Source organism: Ictalurus punctatus, chromosome 24 (genome assembly GCF_001660625.3).
Source record: "Ictalurus punctatus breed USDA103 chromosome 24, Coco_2.0, whole genome shotgun sequence".
NCBI lineage: Eukaryota > Metazoa > Chordata > Actinopteri > Siluriformes > Ictaluridae > Ictalurus > Ictalurus punctatus.
The window spans coordinates 9,850,626-9,874,265 of NC_030439.2; the positions used below are offsets into that span (position 1 = coordinate 9,850,626).

General features: G+C 40.5%; 1 protein-coding gene across 2 annotated transcripts; it reads right to left on the minus strand.

Moving 5' to 3' along the window:
- Window positions 1–898: 898 nt before the first annotated feature.
- On the minus strand, window positions 899–23,070 carry ubp1 (upstream binding protein 1). Of its 2 annotated transcripts, XM_017454886.3 has the most exons (16): window positions 22,265–23,070; window positions 13,631–13,782; window positions 13,468–13,544; window positions 10,575–10,680; window positions 10,377–10,483; window positions 10,098–10,250; window positions 9,886–9,996; window positions 9,131–9,244; window positions 8,610–8,710; window positions 7,177–7,228; window positions 6,954–7,047; window positions 6,748–6,838; window positions 6,559–6,665; window positions 5,442–5,584; window positions 5,124–5,175; window positions 899–2,400 (listed from the first exon to the last, which is right to left on the minus strand). In XM_017454886.3, the coding sequence occupies exons 1-16, from the start codon at window positions 22,378–22,380 to the stop codon at window positions 2,363–2,365; spliced, it is 1,614 nt and encodes a 537-aa protein (XP_017310375.1). In that variant the 5' UTR covers window positions 22,381–23,070; the 3' UTR covers window positions 899–2,362. The 2 variants fall into 2 exon arrangements, with proteins under 2 accessions (XP_017310375.1, XP_017310376.1); XM_017454887.3 differs by lacking the exons at window positions 13,468–13,544; window positions 13,631–13,782; window positions 22,265–23,070 and adding an exon at window positions 13,278–13,385.
- Window positions 23,071–23,640: the final 570 nt, after the last annotated feature.

The window sequence follows — 23,640 nt, forward strand, 5'->3', positions numbered from 1 at the left end:
AAGTACGTATGTAGAGTAGAATTGCTTGTTCTGGACCATAGGGTCTACTCTTTTCAATCGCACCTCTGCCCAAGAGAGAATTAACTTCTCAGGATTTAGCTGCAGTGAGACCTTGAGCAAAAAAACAGATTAGGGGCCAAATGCAGAACTGAAGTTTTTACCCCTGAGACATTATCGTCAGGATCCTTTGGTCTGTAGTCACTGCACAATGAGCGTTATCTTTGGCTGTAAACTGTCCCTACAGCAGCATGTCCTTTAGGAGTGGGCTCTGAGAACCCAACCCTCGGGATAAATGGGAGTGCCTGCTAGGAACTTCAGAGTATGACTGTTAGTTTGGGGTTCAAACAAGTTCGACAGAACTCAGATGCCTAGATGATGCGTGAGGTTGTGGGAGCCACGTGGCTTGGCCATTTGGCTGTGCTGGTTTCTAGTTTCTAAAACTTGTACTTTTTCTCTCCAGGGCTTCTTTGGCTGAAGGCAGTTTACTGAAAGCAGTACAGACAGTGCCAGTAACCCTCACTGCTGACCTTAAAACAGATTGGCAGAGAGCTGCCCTGCATCCCGGTGTCAGTGTCCCACTGCCAGCATAGAGGATTCAAATCAGCTCAATCATAGAGAGGTCAACAGCTGCAGATCTGACCATTCCAACGTAAGCTGCAAAACGGTTAACAAATTGCATGTACACACCATCCACAAGGCACACATCTTGAGAAATGACAGGGAGGCATGTCAAAATGTTACGAATGTAAATATGTTCATGTGTAAATGATGTCTGGATTGGATAAACCCAGGAATTGGAGAATTCATTTAATGGCATAAACTCTCTAGCCTGAACATATGTTGACCTGTGTGATAAACATCAGAATAAAATGTAAGTATAAATATAAGCACTCGAGAGTATGATATATTAAAATTATTTTATTTCTGGTACAGGCATTAAGTGTGTACATCCCAGCATCTTACAATACATGACAGGCTTCCTTAAAGACACAGTGATATGGAAGTACCATAACTGTTCTCATGAAAACACACAGGACAGTCCATACGATCCACAGAGGATGAGAGTGATGAGTCATCACCACGTTTTATTCGCTGCCTTCTGAGGAGTGTGAAGGATGGGTGCACACAGCCTACACCTTTATTCTGAACAGCGTTGAACACCAGCATATACAGCAGAGTGGAGCTCCTGTATGTTCACATCAGTGCAGACTTGGTCATTTATCTTAGAATTAGAAGAGGGCAACATCCTTGCCCTCCATGCTTAGTGGTAGAAAAAAGAAAAAGAAAAAAAAAAAAAAAAAAAAAAAAAAAAAAAAAAAAAAAATGCACAGTACATGCCAAAGCTGGCCAATGCAGAGCTACTGAGCCAACCAACCACACAGTCTCAAACAAGGGGAGGCGGGGGAAAAAAGGGGAAAAAAGACATTAAATGACAAAATACACGTTGCCATTTCTAACAAAATTATAACTATAGTAAAGAATTACAATTAAATTAAAAATGTTGCTGGTCAACTAAAAAAAAAGAAGAAAGAGAAAAAAAAAAGAAAAAAAAAAAAAAAAAAAAGTACAAACTAAATGCCACCAGTCATCTGAAGCGGTCTTACAGAATCGAGTAAACACAGTTGAGTATTTTGGCACCAAGAGATGATTGGTCTCGGTAGAAGCAGACAAACAGCATCATAATTTACTTTATGTAAGGAAGCTTTATGCATGAAAACACTGCCCAAGCTCTATACCTCACAACAAGCTACAGGTGATCATACACACAGGAATCACTTCATCTGTGCAGACACAAAGGTGTCAAGAAAAAAACAAACAAAACAAAAGCAAAATTACAATAGAAAAGTATAATAAAAAAGTGCAGTCCTTTTTCAACAGACATGTACATTAGGCAATCAAACAAGCACAGCCACTATTACACACGGTAAACTATTCAAGTGGAGATGGTGTCATCACCAAACCGTAAATTGAGGGCAGCTTTGTGACCGAGTTCAGGACCATCCTGAATGTCTGATTCAGGACTGTGCAAGAAAACCCTGCTCTGTTTTTGTTTTTTTAAAATCCATCCTTCCAGCTCTCCCGCTACATCTTTAAAACACACACACATGCTTCAGAGCTGTCCCTCCCGTTCACACACAAAATATTTCAGTTAATGTGTTTTCAATATGAAACAATGTATACACTGAAGTCAGATTCTAACAGGTAGGAGGCCTTGACCAACCTCTGCTCTATCTCTCTCACAGTAGATATGGAGAGAGAGATAGAGGGAGGGAGAAAGAGAAGGATGGAGGGAGCATGTGCAGTGCTCAGGAACGGCAGTGAGGAACCTCAGTGACATCAGCGGCTCGTCTTCAAAATGCCTCTACTTCAGAACTAGATGGAATCGGTCACTGGTGTCATCTGGTAGGAAAAATGGACGGAGAAATGTGTCAGTGTGCCGAATCCCAAAATGGCTTCCTATTTATTTTATACTTTCACTACATTGAGTAGCGAAATAATGCACTATATGCCCAAAAGTACATTTCCCAAATTTTGGAGTTCAGCCTCCCACAATACATAATATTAAGGCTGTAGTGCACAGGGTTTTTGTTAAAAACATAAAAGAAAAAAAAAACCCACGAAATTGAGTCAGGGGACAAAAATACTGTAAAATCTGTTGTTCCTGAGTCATGTTGTTAATCCTGTAATAGTAATCCAGTCAGAGATGAGTCTGGGTATTGGAGCGGGATTGGCAAAAAATTTCTAGGAATAAATCATACACCAGCTCAGATATATCAAACATTACGTCCCAACATCAGGCATGAAAGAAGCATAACTATTGAATTACAGAGCGGAGCTGGTAGCCAATCAGGAGAAGGGAAGAGAGAGTGAGAGTGACACTGATATTATACTATAACAGGAAAATTCCATAGTAGTCAGGACTGATGAATTTTTGTTTTCTTTCTGAACATTTATTTGTTCTTGAATTTGGTGAGAGACTACCACTATTCAGCCAGTTTATCCTCATTGTGGAGTTTGTACCATTAATCAAGCTTTTAGTTGGAGATCTCGTGATTACAGACTAGTGATTAATCAGTCCCTCCAGGATTTTATCGACTGCAGAAATTACGGCAAAATCAATCAAACTCCTCAGTATTCGGAGGAGCTGGCAATTTTTCAAAAATTACCACAGATTTGGGCCAAAAGGCGTCGTGTGACATCACAACGCACATTCACTCAAAGCCCTCTTCGATTCATGTGCATCGAACATGAGTACAGCTAAAATGTCTCATTTACCAACAAACATCGCTGTGAAAGAGCGTGCAAAACTATTTTCTGCAACTTCAATTCCGCCAATTAAAAAAAACAAAAAAACAAACAAAAACAAAGAAACCCACAAAACTCAGCAAACTGCATCACAAAATTCTGAAACAAGACACAGCAAAATCGAGCATTTTTGGCCGCAATACTGCAAAAAAACAACAACCCCAAAAAAACAAAAAACTATGAAATCCTGTACGGACTGAATAAAAGGACGTGTTTCTCTGTTTTTGGATTTAAAAATTTAAACGTTTGAATCTCAGTAGAAAGAGTGTCATTCGGAACGTCAGTTCATCCTGTGTTTCGGCTACAAACAAAAATACACAGATTAGATAATAAAATACACACAGAACACAGAGCGGGTAATAAAATGTTTACATCGGAGACCACACGTGATAGTTTTGCCTCTACACTGAAGTTTCACTAACTAGCTAGAGTTAGTGGGATAATTTGCATCTACTGACGTCGTGTATGTGTGCCGCCATCTATGACTCGAGTCAAAACAGCAGCAGAGTCTTTTTTTAACTGGTTTTAGATATAGTGATGTGCACAAATTTTATTCTGATAGTACTTCTGTAATACTGAGGAAACACAGCGATTAATTATATCTTCAGAGTCTTAAATACATGGCCCACATCTCAAACTACAGTCTGAATCTGCTTGTTAAGTCGTGACGTTACGATCTCATTACGGTTTCCATGTTTCTACTGCGGTGGCTGACGCTCTCGTATTTTCAACATGCCACAGTGCCGTGTCCCTTATTGTTTGAATAGATCGGAGTCCAAGAAAAAAAAAAAAAAAAAAAAACCTATAAAGCTTACGATCGTGATTTTTTGGTTTTTGATTTTTTTTATAAACCCGATTCATCTTCACATAACACGATGGCTTTAAAGCACATAACGTTAAGTAAATAATTCAATCCACGCAACAACATTAGCATCAACTGCAAACGTGTCATCTCAGACACTCTCCTGGCTGTAACTTCATCTGTTTTCAGTGTCTTCACCCTCTGTCTCATGCACTCCACGTCTGTGCGGAACACACTTTTCTCCAGCTAAATCAATAAATATCATACCATATGATATGATGGCCTATGATGCACGTGTCTCTGCCGATTGGGCACTCACAGGTGCTGCAGGTACCTCACTGACTGACCCTCACCGTGCACCTATATCGGAAACAACTGAACTCTCAGCTTAACATTTCTAAGAGACATCGCCAGTGCTGTGTTTATATTAGCCGAACAATACGTCTGTAGCTAGCCAGGACGTGGCAGGTCATTACGTGTCAACTTTACTATCCCTCCAAAACCTGGCTGGTACATATATAGTTTTTCATCTTTGTTTACGTTCATAGTTATAGCAGTCCTGTACGTTTTTGTTTTTTTAGAAATGCCTCAGCCAGAACATGGCATATCATCTTAAGATGTTGCTGGTCACTTTTGGGATCTGAAGGAGCTGATAGTGTGTCAATACATCACTGATAAGGTTACTATTTAGCGTGCACTGCGCGGGTTGGAACGCAGCCCTGGACTCTCTTGGAATGGCACTCGCAGCGGTGAGATTTATTCCTGAGGTTTTAAATGCACTGCACGAATGAAAAGGGCCATTTAGCCAAAAAGTTTAGAAATGTATTTTTCTGGACTTGTAGCTTAAAGGCATCTTAAACATTCATGTGTGGATCTTAATTACGATTAAAATTCAATTAGGTTTGAAATGGAAATGTACTCATGGTCTGTGTTGTGTAATGCGGTTAATGGACCACTGTATATAAAAGAAAATTAATTAAGAAAAAGAAAGAAAAAAAAAAAGAAAACCGATTACCTTTTATAAGACTGACAACGAAGCAACTCTCATCACAGAAGTTCGACACCATCTGCAATGCAGGGAGCACACACCCAATTAAACATTTACTGTACATTTGGTGGTGGTGATTATAAATCAGCACCGCTTGATCAAATGTGTGCAGGAAGAACAAACACGTTGGGCAAACTTTTGCTGCAACTTGTAAATATATGTCTGCAGTATGCAAATGAAAATGCAAAAGGAGAAGTCATACATCATGGACCTGCTTTCTGAGAACCACAGAGGGACAGAAGAGCGTGTTATAACTAGCTTAATGATATGTATGCGTGTGTGTACCTGGTCACTGAGCAGTATGTGTATTCCTGTTGGCCCCTGCCTGTATACTTGATTAATGAGGGTTAGCGGCAGGCTCAATACGTTGGATATTTTTCTGGTCAGCTCATGAGCGGTCAGCTCTTCGAGGTAAAGCGCATGGTAAACTACAAAAACACATTCAAGGACATTTTCAGAACAAGAAAGAAATGCTTAGAAACGCACAGGTGACCAAATCATTGCCTTTAAACTGTAATAAAGCTTTGGTTTAGAGCAGAGTTCGACTGATAACTAAGCCGTGCGGTACCTGCTGATAACTGATTAATCAACCAGTAGTTTTTAAAATTGATACTGAATTAAAACATTACACTCACAGTAAAATATTGCCAAATTTTTTTTTTTTTTTAAAAACAACCAAAAAAACAGTACCGACTGTACCATGAAAATGTACTGTACTTTTATAAGTGAAACATATAAGGATTAATATATATATATATATATATATATATATATATATATATATATATATATATATATATATATATATATAAATATAAACTATTATTAAATATTAAAGTAAATAAGAAAATATACATCCAAACTGAACCAAACAATAACACGCCACATAAATAAAAAGAGACCACCAAAATTAATTAAAAAACACTTCAAATAACACAACAAAATTTGTCAGTGGCCTCTAGAGGTCACTCTCGTACTGTATAATGACAGCAGACCCTTCTCAGATGCAACAGACGCAACCAGGAAAAACTATCAGTGTGGATTTTTTCTGATAACCAAATCAGTTCCAGCAATTGATGATCGGTCGAGCTCTAGTTTAGAGAAGAAAATAATGTCCACAATATGCAAAAATGAACATCATGTAGATGTTTTGAACAGATACTCAAGCTTTCCCAAGTAGAACATACTACATGTATGTCGGTATGCATGCATGCTGAATGAACATACAAAACTGTTGGCTTGTCTGAAAAATAATCACACTACATACTGCATATTGTCTTCAGATTAGATATTATGCATTATACAATATTATAGACTTCAACAAAGAAATCTAGCCTTCACGTGTGTGAGGTCTCCGTGGCTCTGTAAGTGCAAACACACACACACACACATACGTACACACCGTTCATGGGACTGCCATGTTCTCCGTTCTTGCTGTGGCAGCGTCTCTCCAGCAGGGGACTCTCACACTCCTGACACACGTACACAGTCAGCCGAGGTCGAACTGCCCTGTAAACACGCACACATGCACACACTTGTTTATTTACTATCAATATAAAACAACTCTCACACACACCCTTGGGACAATTACTTTGATTTTAGTGCGTTGTAGAGACGAATCCCATCGGCTGGCCCACAGATCTGCACCAAATCTTCACGAGTCAATTTCAGTAGATCAGAACCTATAACACACGCACACACACACAATAACATTAATTACACTATTATAATAACTGATAGCATGTGTGTGTTATTGTACAGAACTCATACAGAAAACAGGCAGAAAGTGGGACAGACCTGAGAAATGTGTAAAAACCCGGCTATAGGAGTTGAATCTGTTCTTTAGAAGCCACTGCTGTACTTCCTGCATGGAAGATGTCGGGCTTAAAGACTAAAAATGAGTAAACAGGAAGAGGAAAATAAAAAGTTAGGAATGTCATCCATGCAACACAGTAACAATTTACAGATTATACAATTATTCATTTAACCAAGCAAATGTAAACAAAAAACCAGTACTAACCTCCACGAAGACCTGGCTACCATCTCCTTGGTGATTGGGTGAAGACGATTCACTGAGATTTAAAAACAATCAAAATGCTTGTTTGAAATGTAGATCTCTGAATCTTATATAGCACACACGCAGTGTAAAATTAAGTGGCATCACTGGGTTGGTGTCTTAAATAAGTGAGACTTTTTGTACAATTTACGAGGGTTCTGACAATCATGTATAGGTGATATGAGAGTTTCTTGCCATTTATATTGAATATAAATGTTTTAAGGCATTATAGGTCCTTGTTCAGAACCCAGGAAATATATACAGTACAGCGCAAATATTTTCAGCTCACCTGTCAATTTATTTAACACTCATTATTTTATTTCCTAAAAGTATCACCAATACCTCGAAATAATATCAACCAGACACCAAAATGTATTAAAGAAGCACATTCATCCCTTTTCTGTACCGCTTATGCTACACAGGGTCGTGGGCACAAAGTGGGAGACACCCTGGACGGGGTACCAACCCACCGCAATACACAATCTCACATCTCACACACATTCACAAAGACGGATAATTTGGGAATGCCAATCGGCCTACAACACACATCTTTGGACTGGGGGAGGAAAGTGGTGTACCCGGAGGGAACCCTAGAAGCACCGGGAGAACATGCAAACTACACACACACACACACACACACACACACACACACACACACACACACACGGTGTGGACGTGAGAGTCAAACCCCCAACCCCGGAGGAGCGAGGCAAACATGTTAAACAATAAGCCATGGATGTATAATGGTTTCCCCTCCAAGTATCATCCTAAAAATCTAGCCACCACTTTCCAAATACAAAATATTCTGTAAAATAATAAAAAAATTCCTTTTTTTTGTTTACAATATTCAATCCTATGAAGCATAATAATAATAATAATAATAATAATAATAATAATAATAATAATGTAAAACCAAACTGTTTGGCTTTACTCTTCTACAGAATATTGGACTGTTACAAACCCACTATCCTGGGTCACCCAGAAAAGGATGGGCAGAACAGGGAGTTCTGTCATGTCTGTTTTACTCTAGAGATCTAAATATAAATAAATCAAAATCTACGTCTAGGTTTCTATGAAGCTGCCCCTTGACAATTTGTAAAAGTGCTCAACAAATAACATTTACACTGAACATTGGAATCATAGATCCCATTTTACCATTTTCAACATGAAGCTTTGGTTGTGTGATATCAGGAGTGGAATGGTGCCGGCCTTTTAGACAATTTATTTTCTATGGATTCACGTTGCGTCAGAAAAGCAAAGAAAGTGCCATCTGATCCAAAAGCGATGCAGTATTTCAGGCCAATATTGGCCTCATCATCTATGCTCAGTTTCTATCTATATCCGTTATAATATTGCCAACATTGACTAATGGTAATGTACACTTTTTTTCTGGTTACCTTTCGGGAACGGAGTTACTGTAGGAGTGTGTGTTGGAGGTGAAGGTTGGGGAAGCTGCTGTGTTTGGATTCACGTAAGAATTATCAGGCCAAGGAGAACACTACAGACAAAAGAACAAAGAAAAAGCAGCCATAAAAGCTATTAAATGCACACAGTGACAATGTGAACATTTTATGAAGTGTTCATTTTGTGTTGAAAAATTCTATACCCAGGACCACCCTGTAGAAAAACAGATTTTACAGACCAACAATAAGTTCTTAGTGGTTGAGCCATAATAAAGGCTGAAGTGGTCCCCCCCCCTCCAAATAATCAGCATTAATTATCATTAGCTCAAAAGGGAAAATATGCTCCCTTTGTGGGATATGTCTGCCATATTTTCCCCATTTGTTCATACTTTTTTGATCTAAAGCTGGCATCTGTGTGGGAGGGATGACATTACTGTGTCTCCCATAGTAATGTAATGTATGCGCGTGTGTGTGTGTGTGTGTGTGTGTGTGTGTGTGTGTGCGCGTTTGTTTACACTGCCTCTCTTGCTCTTGGCTGTTGAGTCTCCACAATCTGCAGGGAGCGTGCGCTTACTCGATTTCTTCAGCTCGTGCTCCACAGCCTCCTCTATCACTGGCTCCAGACGAGTCTACACACACACACAAGCTGCAGTGTAAGTATCATTTCAAACCTTGGACAATTTTTGGTCACTGCAGGGTTAAGAGTATCATGGACTATAAATAAATTATAAATTTAAACTGTAGTTGTTGAAAGATGATCATTTCTTTGGTCAAATGCATCAACAGAAAAAAAAAAAACAAACATTAAAAGAAGCACTCCCTCCAGGAATTTGCGATCAGGGAAACGAACGCAAAATCAAGCAAACTCCACAACGTTCACAGGAGCTTGCAATTTTTCAAAATGACCGCAGATTTGGGCCAAGACCCGTCATGCGAAGTCATCACAACGCGCATTCAGCCAGAGCTGTCTATGATTCACGCGTGTGGAACATGAGCACAGCTAAAAGGTCTCATTTACCAACAAACATGACTGCGAAAGACCGCGCAGAACAATTTTGTGCAATTGCAAACTCGGCAAATTGCATCTCATATTTAGAAAAAAAAAGTCCCAGCAAAAGCGAGCATTTCTGGCTGCAACAATCACAAGAAACCTCAGTGAAATACTGTACGGACTGAATAAACTTACACATATTGAGCAGCCATGATGTGTGGGGACAGACCAATTCACATTGAAATGTAACACACACACACGCACACAGAGTAAACTTGCCTCTGAAAGTATAGTAGTATCATAGGAGGGCTGGTATTTCTCCTTCTCCTGTGCACTCCTTTTTTCCATCTTCTCTCGGTCGGTCTTTTGCTTCCGGTCTGCTCCCTTCGGCTACACACAGAGACGTGCAGAGACTCAAGCTCCACAAATTTACTCTTGGACCATTTGGCACCAAAAAGAACCCCCCACAGGGACATCGGGATGAGCGTTACCTTAAACACTTTGATCTGGCAGCTGGCGGAGTGCAGGTGCTCCACATACTCTCCGCTCTCATTCTGTTTGAAGGTGTCGATCTGGATGCGGAACGGTACGCCCTTCTCTCCGCCATGCTTCCTCGGTGTGAACTCTGTGCTTATGCAGTGCACCTTACCACGACCACCACAAACACACAATTACACCATGATCCAGAGCAGCTCTACAGGCTGTACAATAAGGGTCATAAACAGTGTGTGTGTGTGTGTGTGTGTGTGTGTGCGCGCATTACATCTCACCTGTACGAATACAGACGCATGTTTGGAAACATCCCACAGAAACTCAGCAGCATTAAGCTGGGACGCGTGGGTGCAGGGTTCGGTAATACCCACACACATAGGGATATCTACAACAAATACGAAACACTCCGTGATTTCATAAATCAGCACATTTCAGGGAAAGATTCAAAAATCAGTCACAGTGTATCAAAGATGTACCAATGTCGAGGAGACGGTCGCCAGGGCGATTCCACTTCCAGCCTTCCAGCTGCTGATGCTCCATGTACTGCAGCCTCCGGTCATGAAACACAACTCTCACTATACTCTACACACACAGACGCACAAATCATTGCAGCAGTCTTTCTCGTCTGTATTGAACAGCCAAATATTTGTAATGTTGATTGCTGAAATTTCAAGAGCATCTCTATTTATAAGTAAACCGTACATTATAAAGGTATCACCAATTATGCTGAAAGTTATGCAGTCACTCCAGTGAACCGTGTTGACTCGTACGTGAGGCTTGTGCCTTTTCATTTTAATTCAATTTGACTAACAAGAGACGTCAACATAAATCGCTCTACAGAAATATGGCTCTAGATCTAGTTTCCTTATGAGCAGACCATGGGCGAGTTTCTCAGAGCAAGCCTCCCAAGTTTTTCAACATCTTGTTCTCAGAAGGTCCCTTTAGGTATTTTATAGGGGTATAAAGAGAAACTGATCTGAACACTTAAATCGTTCATACGGTCAACAATACGGCTACATCGATTTACCACCAAGATCCCGTTTTAATCTAAAAGGAGGAGGATTAAAAACTAGTACTGCAGTTGAAAATCGATGCGCACTCTCCAGTTTGCTCGCCTGTTCGGATGGAGAAAGAGAGAGACAGACCTTGAATTCCTTTCAGAACTTAAATGGCAATAAACAACCAACAAAACTGTTGTTCCCTCACCAGCCTCTCTTGTAGTTTCTCTTGAACAAGACGAAACAAATGCAGCTCATCATGTTACTGAAAAACCACAAAAGCACAAACTCCTCTGTTCTGAAGACTTTACCGTGGAGGATATCTTCAATTCAACAGAACCGAATGGTTTTGAATCAGGAGTGAAACTGAAGCACTTCGAGGAAAGACTTGGTTAAGCGTATCGTATTGCATTCTACGTACTGAATCATCTGAAACGGAAAGATCTAGATTATAACTTGAGCAAGATTCACATTTACATGTAATTTGCATTCATGTGTAATTACTAGAAATAATACGCACCCTATTAGGGATAGGCGATATCTTATCGTTTGTGATGTCCCGGTAGAAATTCTCCCCACAATAAGAAAAAGTCTTGCTGCGATAATAACGATAAAACCTAGTTGATGTATTTGTGTGTGATCTGTTCTCAGCTCGAGTGCAGAGTGTAAACAAGTACGGCGGAAAGCGGACGTGAAGCTGAGGAGGAGTTTATCGCTAAATGAGGAGCTCCTGTACCTCTACAATCAGGAACTGGTTTAGTTACAGAAAATCAGTTTTATTTTTAAACCAATGTTTGTGTTTCTGAGGCTCTCAAGATCACAGCTAACACTGGTAGCTAAAAACAGTGGTACACTGTACTATATTTATATCGTCACTCATATCGTTATCACAATAAATACCGGACAATATCGTGATATAGTGGAGTCAACATCGCCCCTCCCTACTCCACAGACAAAAACACTAGTCGCGTGTGTAATCTCTCTCCTGATATTCCCCTCGCCTAGTCACGCATTAATAACACCAGTCTCTGTTCAGATTTAGTCCACTGCAATTTACTTTGAGTTTTTGTGGGAGATATTTAGGTGTTTCACTTGCCAGTGGTACAACAGAAAAACATTTTCTCAATCATCTGTAGATCACGACATTGAATCTAGATAATGCTACAGCCATCTGAATCCGAGAGCCCAAGAGAGCAAAAGAGGACAAACTTGCCTTATCCAGCGCAAGAGGGGGAAAAATCTGCCGAAATTAGGCCCATATATCCGTTCTCTTTTCCCTATCTCTTACGTGCCATCATGACAGCGTGGTCACCCGCTCACGCACTGTTCTGGCTGACAGGGGCACGTCTTTTATTTTCTGAAAGATTTCTCCTTCTCTGGGAAATCCATGAACAGTTCAGTAGCCATTCAAACACGCATGACTGTCCTTGTCTTGCAAAGCTGCCAGCATTCAGGCTTCCGGTTTCCCTGTCCACGCTCGCAGCTGCTGCTGTCCGGCGTGCAGTTCACGTCGGAGCTCCGTACACGTCTTCCTTCGGCTTTCGCCCACCGGGTACTTTACAGCAAAAGCTGCACGCTGGGTTTCGAAACGTCTCTTAGCTGCTGATTTTTTAAACGAAGCAATACGTCGTGTGCAAATCAGACACGGCAGAGCACCGAAGCTTTAAATACAAGCACACGGTTCAGTCCAGCCACTCTGAAATCTTCGATGCGCCTCTGAATTCTTTCTTTTCGCCATCTCCACAAACTAGATAGGTAGCTGCTTGCATCTGAGCGAGAGACGTTACCATAGAAACGCAAGTGGTTTGCCGTTGTGACACTCGCGCACAGCACTGCATACGTGCACTGGCCGGAACAACTTATTAATGTGTTATTGTAAACTGACTTTTCGTTCATTTCGGTTGGCTGTACGACAAAGGAACTGTAACTGCCTTTGAATTGTCTGCAGGAAACTGATCTCTAGTGATGTGTGTAACTTTCTAACAATGATACGTTGGTGAAGGTGAGACACCTGGAGAGACACATGAGTTTTATCAAAGAGCCACAGGTTCCTGACTACGAACTTAAGTAATGAATGAGATAAGAAGGTTTCATTTCAGTGGAGAGATTAACGGTTTCCCGGCAGGTTTGAGCTGGGGTGAATTTGATATTACTGTATGACACTGCAAAAATTTTACTCACATCACTACCTGCTTTTACCCCAGACACAGAAACCCCAGCAGCTTTATGTAAGACAAAGAAAAACATGCTTTCACATATAAACACACACACACACTCCCTCCCTCCCTCTCGCTCGCGCACACACACACACACACACACACACACTCCCTCCCTCTCGCCCGCTCGCTCGCACACACACACACTCCTTCACCTTCACCGTCGTGTTGTTGAGTTCTGGCATCTCCTCCCTCTTCCTGTTATCTAGCAGACGGATCTCGTAAGACTGGCCTGTATGAATAATATAAAAGAGGGATGTATAAGTGATCATGCCTCACAAAATCAGTGTTTATGGAACACAGGCTGAGTTTAAGTACCTTGGTTTAGGTAGGTGAGAGTCTCCTCCTGTATTTTAACAGCTGGGGAGGTAGCAGCACACAGCACATACTGAAACGGAGGATTCTTACTCTCTGACTCGACCGAGGGGTTCCCATCCTCCTGCTTAAAGATGGGCAAAGCCAGCACATCACTGTGGAGAGAGAAAACTCTGACTATAGCAACCAGGTAAACAAGCCTTAATATTTTGGAACTACACATATCCAGTTGCCACAGAAACCAGCAGGGGGAAACCCCCTTCTTCCTGTAGATAAACAACACATTCACACACAGTCTCTTAAACATACCGAACCTTTAAGGAGAAACACTACACCTTGTTCACGTCAGACTACAGATGAAAAAGAACATGTGACGCTGTCAAAGTTCCTTATAAAAGCCTCATTCGTATCCTGCGCAACAACTAGGGTAGTTTAAACAAACGACCCGATGTAAAAAAAGTGTTTGAATTCTCATCATTTCTACATATTTGAACACAAAAATTAAGGTTTTTATTTGTAGTTGCTCGGCCCACAAGTAGTTTCCAGCGTTTTTTTCCTTTTCTTGCTCACAACCAGACAAAGATAAAAACCCTACTCCCTACTGACTGCTGCGATGGTCTTCGTTTTGTTTGTATATTATGTTTAGCTGCAAAGTGAGGACAGAACTCCACATCTTATAGTCAAAATGCTGGCCAATGACTTGCTGAGATTTTGTCGAGGGCACCAACAATGTGCCACATTAGAAACTTTTAAAGAAGAGTCTAAAAACTGGTTACACAGAGTTATTTCCTCCCCTGGCAATTCATTTTCTCATTTGTGAACCTTAATCTGCATTAATACACTTAGGATAAGTGGGATAAGCAGTACGGAAAATGGATGGATGGATGTTTTACTTTTAGTCATCTAACACACATCTATCAACACGTTTTCTCTAAATGTCATTTATGGCAAAAATTCTTTGCTTAAAGAAGTTTGAATGCCTTAACATTGACGCTTGCAGCCTCCCTGTCCACTCAAGAATCAGGCAAGTAAACTAATTCTAATGCACAACATTTCTTCATTCATTCATTCATTCATTCATTCATTACTTATCTATTCGGTTATCTTCAGTAAATCACTCTACCCTGTTCAGGGTCACTGGAGCCTATCTGGAGCCCATCATGGGAACACTGCCCACTGTACCCCTCCCAAATGTACAACTGTGCCACTGAAACATGGAGGGACGGGAACAGCTAAAATTGGACCAGGTGTAATGACGTGAACACCTTGTATATGCATCTTTTCTGTGAACAACCAGTATATGCATCTTTTCCGAACATTCTGCAATGCTACTTCGGGTTGTAGCCATGACATCCAAGATGATTTTAAAATGAACCTGAAGGGTGAAAGATGCTGAATCAGCACATTGGCAGCATCTCTGAACCATACACAGTGAGTGCTGCTGTGTGCTGGCACATACTGCAGTCTGGAAACCTGCCCCTGAAACCTGAACAGCCAGTGATACATCATTCCGTACCGCAGTTGCTCAGTCTACACACACACAAGCCAGAGAGCTGATTAGATCATCGCTCTCAACATCAATAAATGAAAATTTCGGATAAGTAACACTTATTACCAGTGCAAACTCATGTGCACCAATCAACACAATAGTCAAATGTCATTTGCCCTGACCCCATGCGTGTATACTCAGCATGTACTCCAGTCCAGTGCAAACCGAACACACCCTAATGCGAAATTCCTACAATGCTGGCACTGACCAGCTCCTATTCCTTCTTCTAACGTCAGCATGAAGGCTAATATTACCCACGCGAACACTGAAGTGGTGGAAGTGCTATCTGGAGGGGCAGGGAGATACTTGCAGCTGCACTGCGACAGGGTGGGGTAATGTGAAACTTGATGAGAAGACGTGCGAGCGTTCGTGTGTGTGTGTATGTGTGTAAAACGTACTCTCTGACACTGAACTTTTGATCTCCAGCCTCCACCCTGTGTTCCACATTTGGTCAAGAAAACCCAAGTGCACACTAAAACCTGCAATTCTGACCTGAATGCACATACTCAAAGTGAGACAAGTGCAAATATTCCATTTTCAATATCACGGTTTACAATATTATCAGAATATTGCATCAGAGAACCGTTTTTGAAAACTTTAATGGAATTCTCACCAGATGAACATTATAATGTGATTCTTGTTACGCTCCATCGATTGTTTCCCCCAAAGATAAGGATAATCCATTTATTTTAGAAGCATTAACATTGCCTGAATGGAAATCAGGGATGGTAACAAGGGGTACTAGGGGTTGCATAGATGAATCAAATAATACTTTCATTGTGGGTTTCGACTAGGCACTCGGTAAGAATAACGAAACAAAACAAAAAGAAGCAGACAGTACAGAAAGCAGCTAAATGTATTTTAATTGTTAGCCTAAAATATTTCAGATTAGATGAAGTCAATTCTACTGTCAAGTGCACAAAACTGTCTACAGTATTTTTTTTTTAAGTGTTCTTTTGTTTATTGGATTATTAACACTTAGAAATCACTTAGCATGAAGTGGATGTGTGCATGAGATTCCACTCAGGTAGTTAAAGTCAGTTCAGCGGTGTGTGCCAGTTCAAAGAAACTGATCCCGGCTTGTTTTCAGATGCCATCGAGGCCAGAATTGAACGTGCCGTTAAAACCTATAGATATCGCATCCTCCATCCATCAGTCAGTCAGTACGTTTACATGGACAACAATATTCTGATATTAACCCAATTAAGACGATACTCTGATTAAGAAACTACCATGGAAACAGCGATTATTGATGACCTTAATCCGACTAAAGTCATACTCCATGTAACACAAATCGAATAAAGACGTATGGAGTATTCCTGTTTTAGTCGCATTAGCGACATGCATTATAGACATGTAAACACCTTAATCACACTATTAACGTTGTGTAGTGTGATTAAGGTTTAACCGCATTGTGTGACAGCACACATACACACACGGCAGTGCTCAAGAGAGCATGGCTGCATCCGAAACCACGTATTAACCGCATACACGTATTTCAGCTACTATATAATAGTCAAGTATGCGGTTTGGGACGCAGACCACGGCTTCAAGCAGTCGTCTATTTGCATGTACAGCATGACAAATAATTAACCGCACTTGAACCTTTCGTAAAATTTAAAATAAAAAAAAAACCAAAACTGTATACGGTTCCATAATGAAGACGAACTGTATGTTGATACGTGAAATTCTGGAGGGAACGTCGGACGGCGTGGCTTGGGGGCGTAATGACGTGTGCCGTTAATCGCTCTGCGTTCTATAACATGTAAAATGAGAACATAAAAGGAATATTCTAAAAGTGACTCATGTAAACACCTTAAATCACAATATTGTCTTATTCAGAATGAGGTCAGTAATTAGATTACGGCTGTCCATGAAATGTAGTCATTAAGTGAGGATTTTATCTACATTAAAGCTAGAGGAGTTTCTGCACCACACACTCGCTTAATCAGTGATTTCAGCTGAGGCGCTAACTTGTCCACACACGTGCATTTTAAGAATTGGTATACCCTTAAATAGTGTTACACAGATTAATTTTATGCACATTTACTGTATTTTACTTACTGATTGATTTATTTACTTCCACCGTTAACAGTCTAAGCCCAAAAAGTACTGAAGCGGGATACGTTATCTGTAGCCTGTATACGTCTGTTAACTGAAGTGTGCTTTGATGCTTTGTTACACAAATAACAGCCTAAATATAGAGACGTGCTGAAACAGTTTTGCTTTAACTATGGGGGGGAAAAAAATATAGCAGTGAATTTTCAAGGTAGTTTTTTTTTTTTTTTTTACACATCGCCTGTCTAATACACTAAACGTACAAAAAAAAAAACACTGAAATGGTTCCATGCAGGAAACAAACAGCATTTTAACCACTTTCAAATGATCATGATCATTAACGTACATTATCTGTAAAGTGATGATTCTACACTCTTTATTTTTTCAAAATGTTTTTGACCATTTTCGGCATTTTAGATGATGTCAGTGCATCCCTAAAAAATATACATACAGTATAATGTTACATTATATATATATATATATATATATATATATATATATATATATATATATATATATATATATATATATAACATTAGCAGAGTCCAACGCTATACACCGATCAGCCATAATATGAAAACCACCTGCCTAATAATGTGTAGGCCCCCCCTTGTGCCACAAAGTTTGTGGAAGTTTGCTCTGGGAAATGTTACAACATGGCTATAGGGATTTGTGTTCATTCTGCTACAAGACCATTACTGAGGTGAGGAGGTCTGGGGTGCAGTCAACGTTTCAGTTCAACTTTAAAGTTCAGGGGTGTTGAATTCAGGGCTCTGTGCAAGACACTCGAGTTCTTCCACAACAACCTTCTCAAACCATGTCTTTGTTTCGGTTTGTGCACAGGAGTATTGTCATGCTGGAACATGTTTGGGCTGCTTAACTCCAGTGAAGAGAAAATGCGACAGCATACAAAGAAAGGGGGCTGGGCTTCCAGGGGTGCCAGTTAATGTCAGAGTTCACAGCACCTACACAACCATCATTCCAGATTCATTCACACTGAGGAGGGGGGGGGGGAGAAAAAAAAAAAAGACTGCTCTCTCCTGTATTTTTGAGTGATAAATCGTACTAGCGTGAACATCAGCAGGTCTGTTAATGAATGTCTCTTGTGCATGCCGTTTTCTTCACTCAGATTAACTGTTCTCGTATTTGCTTATCTGATGACCATTTCTACACAATGTATATATTCGGAGCTCATGGTAAACATAGTGACCTACTGTGTCAAAGATCGCGAGAAAGGAAAGATGACACCCAAGGATCCAAACGAAGAAAAAAGTGAGCAATAAAAATGAAAAGCAGCAGACAGACCTCTAGAGGCTAGAACATGAAAATCCAAGCCTACAAGCTCATGATTTGTTAAGATGGATAATCTTTTTGTAGGCAAATTTAAACTGGAGACCAATGTTTTGGCTAGTGACAATACTAAATACGGAAAACAACTAGCAACAATTAGTGGCTGGTGAGCTACAAAGATAATGTCAAACCCCTGTGGTAAATGCTATGTTCTGTCCTGTGTAACAGATTATCCACAGAGAGGCTCTTCACAGAATGAGATTTTTAGCACAGAAACAGCAGAGTATATCGGCAGAGATTGTGATTTTTCCATCACGTTTCCAAAAAGATGCCAAGCGGACCCGAGAGGTTACTATGCATCCATCGTTCTGAAACCACAGAGTAACTTCAAAGTGCTTGGGAACTTAGCAACATGTCATTAAACAGTGTTTGGTTGACAGTAAAGAGAATGAAAACAACAATTTACATCAAAGCAAACCTGTAATGCACAACAACAGGTGAATCTGAGTGACTTCAAATCAATCAAGTAGCTTTACAACACTCAATTTTTGGACACAAATTTAATATATTTTATTTTACCTCAGATTTAGGCTCTACTCCAAAAACTGAACAGTAGATCACAGTGTGTTATGCGGTTTGCAGCTTTATCTATCCTGATGCCTTTGAGCACTGCAAGCTGAACCTAATCAGGTCTGTACTATTCTAAAGGCATGAACATCAACACTAAACTCAATGCAGTCCATCAGGAAAGATGCAGAACTTCGGTTCTGACCAAACTGGCGAAAAACAAGCAATTTAGTCAGTGGACCCTGATATGAGAGAAATCAAACTGTTCAGCATCAGCATCCATTGGCAACGTTTGCTTCAGGGCTTCAACTCACAAATGTGCTTATAATGTGGATCTTCTGTAAGATCAGAGGAAAATCTTAATTAATTAGATTAAATTAAATTAATCAGTCTTTGACTTAGAGACTTCTTAGGTTTTATGACTGACATTCATAGTTACGGCTCCAATAACTTTGTGAACAAAATACAGACTTAGAAATTCACAACATTTTTGCAATCTCACTGACTACATTTACATGGACAGCAATGATCTAATTATTGACCTTATTCTGAATAAGACAATATTCTGATTAAGGTGTTTACATGAGTTACCTTCATGTTCCCGTTTTATATGTTATAGAACATAGAGCGATTAACGGCACACGTCATTACGTCACCGCATCACGCCGTTCCCTCCAGAATTTCGCGTATCATCAACATACAGTTCGTCTTTTTTATGGAACCGTATACAGTTGTGGGTGTTTTTATTTTTAATTTTACGAAAGCTTCAAGTGCAGTTAATTATTTGTCATGCTATACGTGCAAATAGACGACTGCTTGAAGCCGTGGGCTGCGTCCCAAACCGCGTACTTACCTACTATATAGCAGATGAAATACATGTATGCGGTTAGTACACGGTTTCGGACGCAGCCGTGCTCTCTTTTGCCGTCAAACGGTTGAGTACTGCCGTGTGTGAACGTGTTCTGTCGCAAACTGCGGTGAAAACTCCCACATGACGATAATAATGTGATTAAGGTGTGTAGGTGTCTATAATGCACGTTGCCAATGCGATTAAAACAGGAATACTCCACGTGTCTTAATTCGATTTGTGTTTACTTCGAGTATGACTTTATCTGGATTAAGGTAATCAGAAATCGCTGTTTACATGCTAGTTTCTTAATCAGAGTATTGTCTTAATTGGTTTAATATCGGAATATTGTTGTCCATGTAAATGTACTGACTGACACTTGCAGTCTCCCTGGTCACTTGTGAACTAACAAACTAATTCAGGAAAATAATCAATATACATATAACATTTTTAAAGCAAATGGTATATATTAAAAAGAAATCACTGAATGAATCAGTATGTTAAGGTTAAGTAATGAAAAGTAAGATCCGATCATGTGTGACTAATATATAAGGTATTAAAAGAGAAATCAGTATGTTAATCAGAGAAACTAAGATCATTTCAGGTCATACAGTTACAAAGGTGTCTTCTAGTTTAAGACTGCTCTGTTATATCTCAGAAAAATCAGACTGTTTTAATCTGTACCTTTTTCCCCAACTTGATTTTAAGGAATCCTTTAGATGTATGGTGAAAACCATAATGACATAAGTCAGTAAAATAAAAACTTTTAAAAATAATAAGCTGAACTTGAACCACAGTTTCTTCACATAAGATGTGGAGAAAGAAACATAATTACGGCAAATCATCAGAAATGTAATCAAAAGAAAAAAATGGGAAACCCTTCTTAATGAGATCATAGTTTTAGCATTGTATAAAAACCTGAGCACTGATTATAACCATCAGATGATCTGCAGACATCTCGGCTTTGGTGAATCTTCAACAAAAGTCTACTTTTTGGCATCTTAAACCCCTGGACTCTGAGACTAAGGTGATTTTCCTCAACAATTACAGCCTACTCCAGTCCATACAGAATTTTGAGGAGGTTGTGGCAAAAATGCCCCCCCGGTCAAGTGGAGTTTATTTGTGCTTTATATTGCGGAAAACGACTTGAACTGGTGGAATTACAACAGCACGAAGTTCTTCACCGTCTTTTTGTCGGTAACTGGGACCTTTTTAGCTGTACTCATGTTCGACACACATGAATCGAAGAGGGCTTTGACCGAATGATGAGGTCACACGACACATCTCGGCTCAAATCTGCCGAGTTTTTTTAAAAACTCCAGGCTCCTCTGAATATTGTAGAGTTTGCTTGACTTTGCGTTCATTTCTACGATCATGAAATCCAGTAGGGAATGATACTCACACGTTTCTCAATCGTCCCACAACATTAAATGTAACTATAAACGGTTAAAAAGTTTGATGTGTCTTTCATCAATAAACTAAACTTGTACTCATTGGCAAACTGCTGTGGCATAAGAGAGATAAAACCGAACAGGACAGGATGGTTACGGCCCTCATCACTATTCTCATTACTTCATCTCCAACATTTTCACCTGTGGGTTCATCCTGGATATATGAAGGACATGAATGAACGTGCGGAAGTGTTTATTCATTTATTCATACATACTCTCACCTACACTGAGGTGTATGAACAGCTTTTGTTGAGCAGTGAAACGACATGTTGCAGAAAGGAACAGACTGTTCCAGGAAGTGAAGTTTAACCCAGAGCTGGGCAGAGTGAAATGTAAATGTTCTTCAGCTGCCTGGAGGTTATAATACCTCTGAACCGCACACAGCTTTCTATTTATGCTAATTTAACAGCTAACCGGATGTAGTCACTACTGGGAAACATTTCTTATTACGATACTTAGTTGTTATTTTTATTTATTATGTACGCTAGCTTGAACACAGGAGTTCTTTAACCGCACAATATAACAATAATGTGAGAGAAGAATGTGTGCGTGTAATGGCTGACACGTCGAACAAACTGCCAAAGTAGACTTAAATATACAACAACAACAACAACAACAACAACAACAACAACAGTCAGCTCTGCCCAGCTAGTCAGCTAGTCAGCGTAGCGCTTCTGTGGCTGGAATCCCAAACCACCTCCACTCACACACATAGTGCACTAGATAGGGTGTCACAGCCTTTATGTTAGAACCTCACTAGTGCAGTTCTACAGGAAGTACAGAGTAATTTAGGACGGAACTCAGACTAGTCACGATTACGACCGAGTCTTGGTGATTTAGTGTTTGTCAGTGAGCTAGCTCGGTATTTCCAGTACCTCATGCTGTAAGCTCCGGCCCCGAGCTCCTGTCCGATTCCGGACAGACTGGCGTCAAAGTCGTGGACGAGTCCCGACTCGATCGTGGCGTCGTCCATCTTCAGCACCCACGCCATGGCGCCCGAGTCTTTCTCCCGAGAGTCCAACAGGAAAACGGCGAGCTAGCGGTGGCGAGTTAGCTGGGGGGCCACCGCCTGTCGTCGGCTAGCTGTAGGAAATCCAGAGGGGGAAACAGTATGGCCGTGAAGGCCCGCTGCTCCTCCATGCAGCTAGCTCATCTCTCTCTTTCTCTCTCTCTTTCTCTCTCTCTCTCTCTCTCTCTCTCACACACACACACACACACACACACACACACACACAGAGGCGCTCGGAGATTTCTCTTCGAGATGTTGAGGAAGACCAGCGGCGCCTTCAAGCTGTATTTATTCCTCTACACGACGAGTCCGGTGCTTTTCCCACCTCTACACCGTATAATACGCTGCCGAGGCGTCAGAACGCTTTCCACCGTGTATCTGTAACTTCTCCTCGGTATAACAACACCGTGTGAGGACGCTGCTGCTGACCGACCAGTCATCACACTCCTCTCTCACTCTTAACTCTCTCTCTTTTGCTCTCTCTCTCTCTCACTCACTCATACACACACCATGTCCGCCCGACTGCGTCTTATTTATTCACACCGTAACGTATTAAAATCCGAAACTGCTCGCTTAGCTTCGTGATGGAGTCGCGATGTGAGAGATTTCACAGTGAGCCACAAAACACCCGACGTCATGGCGTCCCGTCAGCACATGCCGGAATACGGGTGGGGAAATCATCGCCACATTCACGGTATCAGAACGGTTGCCAGGTCAGAGTGACAAAAACCATCCTGAGAGGTTACACAACACTGAGCTCCTCTAAATGTTTCATTAAAGTCCCTGTATAATCAACATGAAGGTTTTGTGGATTTTAATGTGTTAATACGAATATGTTAGCTTTAAGTTTATCTATAAGCTAGTGTGTGACAAAATTCACATTTAGAAGATATATGCATTAATAATATACAGTCTCTCTACCACCGATACAGATCAACAATTTTGATGACATCATTCTGCACTTCAGTTTCTCATCAGATTTTCTGTCCAATCAAACGCCCTCTAGAATCTGAAGTGTCCCGCCCACGACACTATAAACATCACCTTGCTGAAGTTTCCGTTGTTGAGCGAGAGAAATCGTCTCAGTAAGCACTGGTCATAAACGTGTCTCTGGCTGTTTGAACACAGGTTTTATTCAGTTTTCCACCTGTACGTTGGTTAAGAAGGAAACTTTCTAAGAAGGCTTTCTGACAGGCATTTTTCCATAGTATTAACTGTCACGTACGGCTTAGCGCGGGCTAT

Coding starts and splice junctions, on each gene's coding strand:
- ubp1 (XM_017454886.3), bottom strand. CDS start 22,380: ATGGCGTGGGTGCTGAAGATGGACGACGCCACGATCGAGTCGGGACTC. Junction 10,484..10,574: donor CGACCGTCTCCTCGACATTG/GTACATCTTTGA, acceptor TATTTGTTGTAG/ATATCCCTATGTGTGTGGGT. Junction 10,251..10,376: donor ATGCGTCTGTATTCGTACAG/GTGAGATGTAAT, acceptor GGTCGTGGTAAG/GTGCACTGCATAAGCACAGA.